Below are 14,277 nucleotides of genomic sequence, written 5' to 3'. Positions count from 1 at the left end.
CAAGCTGAGGACCAAATCTACACAGCTATTTTTGTTTTTGTTTTTTTCAGCAGCCTTGTTTTACGGATTAATTTTACTATCATCTTAACTTCATAATTCAGCAGGGAAGGATTTTATTTATTCATCTAGTCATCTATCATCATTTGTTAGTAATCAACAACTATGACAGTTCATTTAGTTTTCATGTATTTTCGGTTATATCTAAAATAAGTAGACTGGACGTACAACAACAACAACGATACATTTGAATAAAAGTGACTGAAGATAATTCCAGTCGAAAAGCACATTTATTGAAGAGGTAGTTAGTAATGCCGAGGTCAGCAAATATTACGCAAGTATCCTTATGCATTCACATCCACTACGTTTCTTGTTAAGCTTTCACAATAATTACGCAAACACTTGAAAAAGATAGTCTCACTGTGCAAGAGGTTATCAGGATGCCTTCGGGCAAGCGTAATGTTGTACATCAATCAAGCCAGCCCTATGTGTTTCACATTTCTCTTCGGGCAAAATCTTGAATGCTTCGATTTGCTTTCCAGTTCAGTTGCATCGCAGGTTTCGTCGTGGTGCTGGGCGCCGCGGTGAGCTCCCCGGCGATGCCCAACGGCACTGTCGCTGAGAGCTCTTCTGCCACGGATCCCTCTATCAGCGACACGGTGGATGTTCTGGCAACTCAAAAGAAATTTGACCAGCAGCTCTCTGCTGCAAATAAAGATCAAAATGACATGATGAATGAAAGACTTCCTATCGTGGATGAAAAAGAACCGAGAAAGTTAATAGAAACAGAAAAGAGAGTCGAAAAATTCCCCGGAAAGGAAACAAAAGAATTTACTGTTGAACAAACTCGAAATTTAACTTCCAATAAGACACTAAAGGAGACTGTGGTCGAACGCAAAACAGACAAAGATACTAAAGAGCGCCAACAGGAAATCTCTAATGCGAACCAAGTCGAAAAGAAAGTGGAATTCGTGAAACCCACTGGTAAGACAGCTGAGCAAGAAGCCAAGAAACAAGAAGTCGATGAAAAATGTAAAAATCAGCAGCAAAAAATAGGAATTATAAAGATTATTAGAGAAAAGGTTGAAAAAACAACAAAGGCTGAAGAGGAGCCATGTGTGGAGGAAATCAAACTCAATAAAACATTTATAGAAGAAACTGCTGTAAAATCAGGCGAAGAGAAAATGAAAGCAGCACCTGTTTTGGAAGAGGTCGACAAAGCAGTCCCTGAGAGTGAAACTAAGAATAAAGCAATGTCTCCAGCGAAAACAGAGGGCAAGACAGTTGAAAAAATAGTGCCTGTGGTGAAAGCGAACGAAAACGTGGATGAAAAAGGTGTCGAAAGAGAGAGAAGGAATGTAAATGAAAGACAAAGTGATAATAGAGAGGAAGAAATGGAGACTAGTGAGTTATCAAAGAAGGAGTTTGAAAGGAGGGATAAGGAAAAAGAGAGAAAAAGAAGAAAAAGAGAAGAAATGGAAAGAAAACTCTCGAAATCGGGAAAATCAGAAGAAGAAAGAGAAGAAGAAAAGGAGCAAAAGCAAATGGAAAAGCTGGAAAAGGAAAACGAGAAGAAAAAAGAGGAAAAGGATATGGAAAGAGAGCTACTTGTTAGAAAAGTCTTGAGAAAGCTTGAAAAGAAAGAGAAGAAAAAGAGGGAAAAGAAGAAAAGTGAAATAATGGGAATAGCGAGAAGACTAATCGGGAAAAGGAAGGAAAAAGAAAGTGAAAAAGGAAATAAAGTGAAACTAAGAAATGAAAGGAAACTAGAAAAGAAAAGTCGCAATGAGACGAAAGTAGAAGATAAGAGAAAAGATAAACTGCAGAAGGAGACGAAGAAAGAGAAAGAAGGTGGAGGAAAGGACAAAGCTGAGACGGAAAAGATACAAGATGGAAAAGATAAAGGAATAAAGGCAGAAAAGGTTGAAGGGAGAAATGAAAATATTACACAAAAACAACAGCAAAATGAGACGAAAGTTGAGGTGGAACAAAAAGGAAAAGAGGCGGAGAAAAAGGAAGACAAAAAGGATGTAAAGGAAAATGAAAAGAAAGAAAAGGAAGAAGTAGGTAAAATAGAGAAGAAAGATCAAGAGACACAAAAGGTAAATGAAGGAACGAAAGAGGAACAAATGAAAATGGAAGGTAAGAAAGAGGGAGAGGAGAGAAAAGAAGAGCAGGGCAAAAGCGAAGAGGCGAAAAAGGAAGAAGACAAGAAGAAAGACGAGAAAGAGGTAGAAAAGAAAACCGAAAAGGAAAATGAGGGAAAGGGAGGTAATGAAGCGACAGAGGATAAAAAGGAAAAACAAGTAAAGAAAGAGGATGAAGGGAAAAAGGACAACAAGGAAAATGCAGATGAGAAAAAGGAAGAAAAAAGCTGAAAAAGGAAGGGAAAGCTAAAAAGAAGAGAGAGAGGAGGGAATATATACTCGTGCAGAGGCTGAGGGGATATACAATGTCATGTGCTCGCCTCCTGTATAATTTCTGTGGATAATAAAGGCGAAGTCTGATGTGTTCCGTGAGTGACCGAGTCAGTGCTGAGAACACAAATGCCATGAGGATACCTTGGTCCTGTTTGATTTCTTTGTCTATGAATTATTATTATTATTATAATTATTATTGTTGTTGTTGTTGTTGTTGTTGTTGTTGTTGTTGTTGTTGTTGTTGTTGTTGATGATGTTGTTGTTATTTATGATGATCATGGTGATGGTGGTCGAGGTGGTGAGGATATTGTCGACATGACAGACGCATGTTGACACAGGTGGTCTCCACAAGAGGTGGAGCTGCGCTGGGGTGACTCAAGGAAGTATGATATTAATATTCGTACATAAAACTTCCTTGGGTTGACCGTCCTCAGAAATGATTGGTGCGCGGTCACTTGCGCCCAGCGAGCTGCTGTGGGAACCGGCAATGACCCGCTACAGAACCCCGTCATATAGGAGTTAATTAACCTCACCTGCAAATTACTGACAGCGCATCGACAACAGCTGTGCCTTGGAAACGCTTAGTTAACGAAGAATTGGTCGCTTCATCACACGTGCTGTCTGTCTGTGTGTGTGTGTGTGTGTGTGTGTGTGTGTGTGTGTGTAGATGTGTGCGCCTAAAAAAAAAAAAGAAAAAAAAAAAAAAAAAAAAAAAAAAAAAAAAAAAAAAATATATATATATATATATATATATATATATATATATATATATATATATATATATATATATATATATATATATATATATATATATATATATATATATATATATATATAAATCAATTAATAAATAAGTGAGTGACTATACATACACATTGCTTACTGTATTTTTTTTTCTTAAAATTTCTTTTACAGCTAACTGCAACACAAGACAGCGGGCAGGGGAAGTCATAGATAATAAAATAAAATGAATTAATAAGATTAATTAATAAACGCTAAAAAGCTCTTCTAATAATCATAATAAAAAACAACAAAACGTGTGTGTGTGTGTGTGTGTGTGTGTGTGTGTGTGTGTGTGTGTGTGTGTGTGTGTGTGTGTGTGTGTCAATATGTTTGTGTATGTGTATAGGTTGTCATGGCAGCGAAAAAAGAGTGGTAGTATCATGCGCGCGCATTTTGCTGCCATAGCGACACTAACGAACAGAAACAAATATTCTCTCCACTTCGTACATTCTCCCCGCCATCTCCTCTGTTTTAATTAACTTCTTTCTGCGCCTTCCTTTCATCACACGAGTAATCCAAAGACATCTCTCTCTCTCTCTCTCTCTCTCTCTCTCTCTCTCTCTCTCTCTCTCGATATCGTAAATGATGGGTAGATGAATGAATAGACATTAAATTTTCATGGGGATTTCGAGCCTCAATGAAGCATGTTAAGTGTTATCTTAATTGAGGTATTTATTACGCCGTCCCCTTTCATGCACCTCTCTCTCTCTCTCTCTCTCTCTCTATGTATAGACTGGGGCTAAGAGGTTGGTTTTGAAGCGTAAAATTATTTGACGCGGAAGAAGAGGAGGAGGAAGAAGAAGAACATGAGGACAGGGAGGACAAGAAAGAAAGAGACGGTGTGTGTGTGTGTGTGTGTGTGTGTGTGTGTGAAGCCACCTCACTAACAACCACAGGACGGAGAACCAAACACTTCAGTTATGTAACTATCAACTGTGTGTGTGTGTGTGTGTGTGTGTGTGTGTGTGTGTGTGATACGTGCATGAGGCTTGTGTCAATTGAGTTTTTATTTCCATTTTTTAATATTAATGCTGGCAATTAGTATTTTTGTTGATTTATTTGTATTTTATTAATTCTTTTTAGTAGGTTATGAGTTGTAGTGGTTTGTGGTTACCCCCTTCATCGGCCCAGGAGAAGGAATGAATGATGATGGACGGGAGGAGATGGTGAGCAAGCTTGTGTCAAAGTTTGTATTGTGCTTGTGTTGATTAGAATGATGATGGTAATAGTAATGATAGTGATAGTGATGGTGATGATGATGATGATGATGATGATATAATGACAACAACAACAACAACAACAACAACCATCATTATCATCATCATCATCACCATTGTCATCATCATCATTTACAACAAACTAAGAGTGCCCTTCCAGTCTGTTATAGTCCGTTCATTTTGTTTTTATTCTGCTTTTATTTTCTGTTATATTCTACAAAAAAAAAGAAAGAAAAAAAAGAAAGAAAAAAAGAAAAATGTTCGATTTATGTCATAGGTTATTCATGGTGGTGGTGATGGTGGTGGTGACCGTAATGGTGATGAACATCCTGAAGAAGGCCTGTACTGTGTTCGACCATCTGTGCTGTACGTATTAGTTTTGCCAGCTGGGGACGCGCGAACATGCTAACTAAACTGACTGGTGGTTTCACTCGCTGATTGGTCTACGTGTTCCCGTCTTATTTTATTTTCATTTTTTATTTTATTTTATTTATTTATTTTGTTTTTTTTTTCATTTTGATAATCCGTCGCCTTATTATCAAGGAAAGGTTTTGGTAGAAATTAATTTTTAGTTTGCCAAAGATTTAAAAAACAAGAAGAGAATACATGGTGGTAGACCAGACAGCGAATGAGAGCATTAGTTAGTGGCAGTGTTAGTGACAACACCACTGATATGGTAACACTGTGTTAATATTTCACGAGTCCTGAGGTGATGAAATTACTATGACTCAGTTGATGAAAAATTATAGTAGTAACAATAGCAATAATCATAAAAACAAAAATAATAATAGTAATCAAAATAACATTAAGAATAATATTACCATGCCTGCTACATTAAGCAACTCAGCCAAACTCATTTCCCTCCATTGACCCTACCAGCGCTGCCTTCCCATGTCTTTCAAACTGACTTGCTCTCTCTTATCAGACGTTCTATCCCCGTCCCTCCTCCGCACCGCCCTCTGCACCGCCCCACCATCACTCCCTCGCGTCACTCCTTAAGCTTGCTGAGGAGAGAGCTCCGCTGGCAGGGAGAGAGTGAGGCAAGAGCTCTCCCCTCACGCAACACAAAGGTGGGAGAATGAGAGAAGAGGGATTAGGGAAGCGAGTGTAGGGAATCTGAGATGCCTGCGTCACGGGGAGGAAGATTTGTCGTTGTTTTGTTGTAGCTTTTCTTTTTCTTTTTTCTTTTTCTTTTGGGGGGGGGGGGGTTGTGATGGTGGTGGTACTACAAATGTATGTATTTGTACATGTACGATTTAAGCTGTAGTAGCAAAGATCTTATTACTGCGCATAATATGTTTGGTGACTAGTAGTAGTAGTAGTAGTAGTAGTAGTAGTAGTAGTAGTTGTTGTTGTTGTTGTTGTTGTTGTTGTTTTTGCTGTTGTTGTTGTTATTATTTTGCTGTTGTTGTTATTATTATTTTGCTGTTGTTGTTGTTGCTGCTGCTGCTGTTGTACTAGTAGTGGTAGTAATAGTAATAGTATTACATTTGCTACTTTCATTATTACTACTACAACAACAACAACAACTACTACTACTACTACTACTACTACTACTACTACTACTACTACTACTACTACTACCAAACTCTTATAAACAATTATGAGATCTTTGCTACTACAACTATCTACTTAAGTAACATATTACATGTAAATGCATACACATGTCCCACCATCACTACTACTACTACAGTTAACACACACACACACACACACACACACACTTGCCTATATCCCACCACCATACAGAGGACTATCAATACATTACATAAGAACACCCACGCTCTTCCTTGCTCCCCCCGAGGTCTACGTACTCATGGTGAGGTTCCGTCTTACCGTGACTCAGCGCACATACCTGTCCGTCACCCTGCCTGGCTAAATGTTGTTATTGCATGGTTGGCTAAATTAATGTCACGTCTGTTAGTCAGGCCGTCAACTTATATATCGCAGGAAAAGAAGAAAAAAAAAAAACCGAATCTAACAACTTTCGCTACCTGCCACATCCCCGCCCCAGTCTTTCCTTGACCTTTTCGAAGCTTTTTATTCGAATCGGTTCCTCTCTTCAAATATGAATCACTATTCTGATGGTAATCAAGAAATCCGGTAGGTTATGTGACATCATGCAAGTAGGCACCACTTGTGATGACTTAATACCATCACATTACTGCATTTACCAAGTCGTTATTATTACGTCATCAACATCATGCGCGTTGGTATTTTTGTATAACCTAACCATGTTTCCTACTGGTGCTTCGATCACTTCCTGGCTTTCTTTATTGATAACTGTTTCCGCCTTGTTCTCCTCACGATTACCGTTAATTCCCTTTTTGTCCCAGGCTGCCTTCACCCACGTAGTGTTGAGGTCGCATGTGTCCTGTGTCTGTGTTTATCCGATTTCTTCTCCAGAGTTCCCTTGTTCTTGATATCCGGTGTGAATTTTCCTTCCTGTGCGATTACCTGCTTGTTTTCTCCTATTTCTACTGTCGTCTCCATTTTTCTTTTCTTCTTTCTTATTCGATTTCCTCTTCTTCTTTCTTATTCTGTCTTCTTTCTTCTTTTCTTCTTTCTTTATATTTATTGTTTCCTTTTCCTATTTCTTCCTTCGTAATACATTATGTACTATTCAGATCGTACTAGGAAGGTTGTGCAGTACAGGGAGAGTGAAACGGTAGATAGAATATATGTATAGAAGTGGCAATGTATGTATGTATGTATGTAAAAATGAGAAAAATGAGAAAGAAATATTTATGTTCTTTATAAGTTTTGGTTGTGGTGGTTACGAAACACACACACTCTCTCTCTCTCTCTCTCTCTCTCTCTCTCTCTCTCTCTGTGTGTGTGTGTGTGTGTGTGTGTAATAGAAGACGTAACAAGCACGTGTGCCAGTCTTCACAAGTGGCGCTGCTACTGCCTAGCGAGTCCCGAGTTTCCATTCTCATTCATCATCATCATTATTATTGTTGTTTCTTTGGGGTTTGATGAGCAACCTTTGTGGTTCACCTGCACGTAACATTTTTCGGTGAAGTAAGCACGGAAGTTTATTAGTTCATGTCTTGCAAGCTTATTTTTTTTCTCTCTCTCTCTCTCTCTCTCTCTCTCTCTCTCTCTCTCTCTCTCTCTCTCTCTCTCTGAGTGGCAGTAACTTATTCGATTTCAGTGTCACTGACGGAAGTGTCCTCCTGTTCCTCTTTTCCTCCTCTTCCTCTTCCCCCTTTCTCCTCCTCCTCCTCTTCCTTCTCCACGTTTTCATCATCATCTTCATCTTCTCCTCCCTCTTCTTCCTCCCGTCCTTCTTTTCTTCCTCCTCCCTTCCTTTTTTTCTTCCTCCTCCCCTCCCTCATTTCCCTCCTGTCCTCCCACAAGCAGTCTGGTAGCAGTGTCCTTGTCATTCACCAACACGTCTTCTGCTTCACCTCTTCCTTTCTATGCACTCCTACTTGTTTCTTTTCAATTGTTTCTTTTCAAATATACATTCCTTTTTCCGCATTTATTTATATTTTCACTTTTTGTTTTATCTATTATCAATATGGGATTTGATACGTGTGTGTGTGTGTGTGTGTGTGTGTGTGTGTGTGTGTGTGTGTGTGTGTGTGTGTGTGTTTGTGGCGCGCGCGACAGATGCTTAATTGGTGCGTGCTGGTGGATGCGGCAGCGGCAGCAGCAGTAATCGTGGCAGGTAACATAAATGCTTCTCATGCTCACCTTCGGCTTTCTTTTCTCCAGCCAGGCCCAGCAGTCCTCCCTCCAGGCTCCAGCTCAGGTGAATTCAGTTGCCCTCGAGCCGTCTTCTGAGGAGGGTGTCACTGCCTTTCCTCCGGTCGAGCCTCGAGTGTGGCTTGAAAAAGAGACCTTCACACGCGAGCACTCCTGGACTGGCAATTAGGAAAGACATCGAAGGAAAAAAAAAAGCGATTGTACTGATGAAAGGAATAAAAACACAGCCACCTAGACAAGCAAAAATATACTTAGGCTGTTAGAAGAGGAATAATAGTAATAATACAAATAACAATGAAAGGAAATCTGTTTTCTCCCTCCCTCGCCGAGTGTAGTGAAGTGACGTGAAATTCGCTTTTTAATTTGTGTAGGAAAAAGTTTTGAAGTGTGTGTTTTTATAAGATATCTCCCCCATTCTTATGAACATAAAAGAAAGAACCTAATTAAGTGTGTTTATTTGAAGACTGCGCATCGTGCTTAAACACACACACACACACACACACACACACACACACACACACACACACACACACATACACACACACGCACACATGGATGGTGATCAATATGGTGTTGGGGCTAGGTGGATTTACTACTCGCTCATGGAGTCCTACACACACACACACACACACACACACACACACACACTTGCCACGCGAGAGTAAGTGATGTATGAGCGGCGGGCAGCCATCGCCTCTCCCCTGCTGCGTGCTTGAGTGTATTGCTGCAACGACCACCAATTTCCCTTAACATATCCACGTGCACCTCCTCCTCCTCCTCTTTCATCTCAATGTATTCCCTGTACAGAAGACACCTGAGCGAGACAGCCAAGAGTGGTGCCAGTGCTGCATCCGCCACTACTGTCACCACTGCCCCGCATCCGTCAACAATCAGTGCTGTGGTTGACTCTGCCGCGACGCTTTGGGAACTGTAACAACAGCAGCAGCAGCAGCAGCACGTGACGCAGCAGACAGCAGAGGCCTCGTCCATCACTGTCACCACCGCCGGCGCCTCCGTCAGTAGCTGTCACGCGTCCAATCCAGTCTCCGCCGCTCCCTACTCGCCTCCGCCCGCATCCTCCCCGCCATTATCCACGGGACAGATCCTGCTCAGTCCACACGAGGGAAGAGACATGGATGAGGGTAATATTAGCAACAGTGGCATCCCCTCACCCCCTGCTGTTTCTCCCTCCCCAATGCCGCCACAGTCGCACACTATCTCCCACAGCGATATGGGAAAGCCGCGCCCGCCGCACTCCGCGTCCCATAAACAGACGGTATTTGACGGGGAGGGAGTCTTCACCATCACGCGGTCCCCGTCAGTGGTGACCCAGCAGCCCTCCCTCACCGTCCTGCCCCACCAGCCCCACGACGAGGATCACGACGATCTCCACAATAATAACATCATCAACACCAACAACAAGGAGGTCTCGGAGAAGTACCAACTCGGCCTTGACCCCCTCAAAGATGGCAGTAACAAGAAAGACACCACCGCCCCTGTCACCAACACGGTACATGCTGCAGGTGTCGCCGCGGCTTTTGGTGGTGGTGCTGTTGTTGCCAGTACCGCCGCCGCCGCCGCCAGTGCAGCCGACGACCCGTGCAGCGCTTACATGAGACGGGTAGGTGAGCGTGTTCTTACTTCATTACTCTTAGCTAATCGTGTAGTTATGCATAGGATTGAGTCAACCTCGTTATGTCCCGTCCTTCAATACAGTGTGTGTGTGTGTGTGTGGTCGCTGGTCAGACCTCATCTAGACTACGCTGTGCAGTTCTGGTCCCCACATTACAGGAAAGATATAGGTCTATTAGAATCAGTACAGAGGAGAATGACTAAAAGGATCCAGGGGATGAGGAGTATTCCTTACGAAGCGAGGTTGAAGCGGTTAAATTTACATTCTCTAGAGAGACGTAGGTTAAGAGGGGACCTGATAGAAGTCTTTAAGTGGTATAGGGGTTATAACAAGGGAGATGTAAGCAAAATTCTTAGGATCAGCAACCAAGGTAGAACAAGAAATAACGGGTTCAAGCTTGAAAAATTTAGGTTTAGGAAGGAGATAGGAAAAAATTGGTTCTCAAATAGAGTGGTAGATGAGTGGAACGGACTCAGTAATCATGTAGTTAGTGCCAGGACACTAGAGAGCTTTAAGAGAAGATTAGACAAGTTTATGGATGGGGATAACAGATGGAAATAGGTAGGAGTGTTTCATACAGGGACTGCCACGTGTAAGCCTGGTCGCTTCTTGCAGCTTCCCTTATTTCTTATGTTCTTATGTTCTTATGTGTGTGTGTGTAGCTATATTTGTCAATTTTTCTTGTTTCAGTTGACAGTCTTTCCTTCCTTCCTGTGTGTGTGTGTGCGCGCACACTCCTACGTAGTTTCAATGCATAATACATACAAGTTGAATTATTGTCATGCATAGGTATCAGGAAACCTTATTGCTTTGTGGTCGTTGTTAAATCTTTGTCTTCTGCTTATTTGATCAACATTCCCTCTTCTTCTTCTTCTTCTTCTTCTTCTTCTTCTCTCTATCCTTATCACCAAGGATTAGTTCCTATAAAATAAGTGTTATCTTCCCTTCACTATTGTTTGCCGTGCGTCGCAGTGTCCACAGTCAGACGACCAGACCACAGCCACCTGCACACATCTGCCTTCATCATAGCCAATAGTTTATATCCCTCTCCAGCGATTATCTTTATAGACGTGCATACAGAACGTGACCCCACCGTACTTCTTGAGGGCACGGCATTTGTGTGAGATGAACGAGATGGATGTTCACGAGTGTATGAACGAGTGACGAGTTGAAAAAAAAAAAAAAAAAAAAACGTGCGTGTGAACGATTCGAATATAAATGATTCAGCTTCATTGCGTGTGAATTTCCGAGTGTTCGAAATTGCGTAGCTTGCCTGGTACTAGATTTTGTATTGAGAGAGAGAGAGAGAGAGAGAGAGAGATCCGAGCGTAAATGACTCAGTTTCGTAACAAGACAGTCTCGAAATGTTGAAAACCACGTCTCTTGCTTGCATTGTACGAGTATCCTGCGGCGTGTACACCAAACCAAAGACTTACCTATGTATCTAAGCCGTCAGTCTAGAGCAACATGATTCATTACAGTTCATGATGAATCCCTCCCTTGTTTAGCTCTACTCTCTCCTTCTCTCCTTACCCTGTGTTGTTACTGTGATCTTTTCATCTCTTCATTCACTCAGTCCTGTTTCTAAGATGTGACCTTTTTGCTTCTTTCTTTCTTTCTTTCTCTTTACCATTTGAAGTCCGTTTGTCAAGCTTGGGTTCACATACTCGTATACTCAAATTTGGCGCGACGTTTCAGTAGTTATCAACATTCACTTGCTTCATCGGTCTTAATTTGTGTGTGTGTGTGTACTCGTATGTGTGTGTGTGTGTGTGTTCTTTCAAATTTGCGCATATACCGTTTGGTTTGCACACACGTACTCCGGTAATACATTCCTCTGATCTATTGGTCTATTCGGAAGACTGTTTCTCCACACCCTCATCTCATCTCCTCAAGTCAGATATCCTGCTGTGTCCTCTTACCAACCTTGCTCCGCCTCCCCGTCTTTCCTTCAGCTCCCATAACCGTTATTTCTCTTAGGTCTATCTTCATTGCTTAGGTTTAGGAGACTTGCTACCCATCTTGTTGCTTTTCCTGTAATTTATCTAGTTTAGCAACATTCCTATCCTACTTGCGGATTTTGCACCAGTACTGTACAATCCAATGTGTGTGTGCGTGTGTGTGTTTCAAGGAGAAGGGAAGGGCGCCGCTCTAATTTTTCCGTCCTTGTCACCCACTTATTCGACACACCCTCGTGAATTTGCGACGCAGTGGAGCGCATATTTTTAAATGCTTCGGATCTTCATGAGAAATTACTATCGAAGGCCAGAGTGATGATAAATGAGGCGTTTTAAGCCTTGGTGATGCTGAATCCTTGTTAAAATATCACGAACATAATGAGAACAAGCTGGAAAACCCCAGTAACTTCCACTGCGTACAGCTTGTTGAACAATTAATTTAAAAGGCCAGAGTGATGATAAAATGAGGTGCGTTTGCCCTCAGCCCTTTCACTGGGATATGCAACAGTTCACAACGCTAAAGGCAATGTAAGAAGCCTTTATGTGCACGTACAAGAAAGGAAGGAATACAGAAAGTACATTTTGCACTTTCTAGGCAGTATATAGTGTTTGCCTCAGTTTGTCTCAGAGTGGGTAGTAATTAGAGAGGGACGTGTCAATTAACAGTGAAAAGGCAGATGATGCAAAATCCTCGTTAAAATATCACTAGAATCATAAGAACAAGCTGGAAAACCTCAATAACTCCCACTACGCACAGCCTGTTAATTAAAAGGTTAGTTAGATAAGGCAGCGAAGCGTTTAAAGAATGCGGTTTCAGTGTTTCGAAGCTCATTTGTTGTTTCCGATGAACGTGAGTAAAATCTATTAACGGTGTGTTCCTGCAACCAAGCTTCGTCATCTGCAGACACAGAACAGAAAGCAGCAGAGTACCGGGAACATATGCTACTGTTGTTATTTTGACAGACATAGATGTGTTTAAATTGTTTGTGCGTATTTCAGTCATTATCCGCTAACTCGGGAGGAAATTCTCTCTCTCTCTCTCTCTCTCTCTCTCTCTCTCTCTCTCTCTCTCTCTCTCTCTCTCTCTCTCGTACCAAATTCTACAATGAAATAAATAAAAATTCTTAAAGCATTAAAGTAAGACGCTCAAAATATGTTGCTTAATTACGAGACGCTACACTAAGATGTATACTCGTATACAAGCTAGGAACATTGTCTCTTGACTCGTAGATCGCTCCGTGACTGGTATTGTCTTTTTCAACCAGGCTATTATGAATTCACTGGTCGACGGAAGCCTTCCCTCAGTGGCTAGCGAGGTTGTCATACACCGCAGAGCTATTCTGAAGTCTTGGCGGATTTACCGGCTTAAAAAATTGAAGCGTACTGGAACATTTAGTTGGACGCCTTATCTGACCTTACAACAAACTGTAGTGGAAGTTACTGGCTGTTTTCATGAACCTGGTAATAGTTTAACAGGGATTCTGCATCTCTGAATGGGAAAAGGACTCGTGAGAACCCGACCTACAGTATCGTGTCCATGGGCTTCGATGCGTGGCTCTTATGAGGGTCCTAAGCATCTCAGAACGCGAGTATAAAGTACGGCTTCCCTATTCACGTCCAGCATCGATTCTCAGTCAGGTGAACACAGCGCGTAGGGAGAAGAGTGTTCATCCGGCCGGGAATTCGAACCGCATTCTCAAGCATTTAAACGTCTTCTCTCGGATCGATTTAAAGGGTTCAGATGGAAGCTATTAGCATTTTCAAGCTACAACAAGTTTGATTCTCTCTCTCTCTCTCTCTCTCTCTCTCTCTCTCTCTCTCTCTCTCTCTCTCTCTCTTGTCATGTGATCTGGTCATAACCTTCTTACAAAGTCCGTCCATTAATAGATTCTTAGTGTATCAGAGGACGTGAGGTTGATGGAGGAACACTAAACACAGTGACGTTGAGTGGGCTGCGTTACTCGACTTCTGACCACGACTGGACCATCCCTCACTTAACTAATAAAAACAATAATGACATTGCCGAAAGCTCCTTGGTCTTGATATGCAGAGCGCTCAAAACACGTGGTTTATGGAACGAAATAGAAAATACATAATAAAAGACAAGCGAAGGAGGAGAAGGAAGAAGAGGAGGAAGAATAGGAGAGTAAAACCGCTAGTCGTTGTACTCGTAGTTCGGAGGTTACTAATAATAACAGGAAAATTTATTGCACCATCTCATTGTCAAGGTCAGATTGCTTATATTCCAGTGAGCACGAGTGACCTCTCTCTCTCTCTCTCTCTCTCTCTCTCTCTCTCTCTCTCTCTCTCTCTCTCTCTCTCTCTCTCTCTCTCTCTCTCTCTCTCTTACTTCGGTCATTCGGTACGCGTGTCTAACAATTATTGAGTGTCTCTATCTCTTCCCGCCTCAATTTTCCCTTCCCGCAGCCAGCTATAACCTTATCTCCCTACGAGCCCTCCCCCATCTTCCTTCTCCACTGACATATCTTTCATCTCCAGTTACCCTCCCTCCTCCTCACCCTCCCGACATAGGCATCCCCTACCACTAATTAATC

The 14,277-nt window shown here is 41.8% G+C and overlaps 1 protein-coding gene across 1 annotated transcript in view; it reads left to right on the top strand.

Moving 5' to 3' along the window:
* Positions 1–5,330: 5,330 nt before the first annotated feature.
* LOC135108429 (uncharacterized) overlaps positions 5,331–14,277 on the top strand; it is a 15,990-nt gene continuing 7,043 nt past the window's right edge. The window contains exons 1-3 of the mRNA XM_064019395.1: positions 5,331–5,487; positions 8,141–8,498; positions 8,939–9,752. Of these exons, the coding sequence (XP_063875465.1) occupies positions 9,264–9,752 (489 nt within the window). The 5' untranslated portion in view covers positions 5,331–5,487; positions 8,141–8,498; positions 8,939–9,263. The remainder of the gene's footprint in view (positions 5,488–8,140; positions 8,499–8,938; positions 9,753–14,277) is intronic.

Source organism: Scylla paramamosain, chromosome 17 (assembly GCF_035594125.1).
Source record: "Scylla paramamosain isolate STU-SP2022 chromosome 17, ASM3559412v1, whole genome shotgun sequence".
NCBI classification, from domain to species: domain Eukaryota; kingdom Metazoa; phylum Arthropoda; class Malacostraca; order Decapoda; family Portunidae; genus Scylla; species Scylla paramamosain.
Note: the sequence above shows the minus strand (reverse complement) of the source record. Positions and strands in the feature narration are given on the sequence as shown.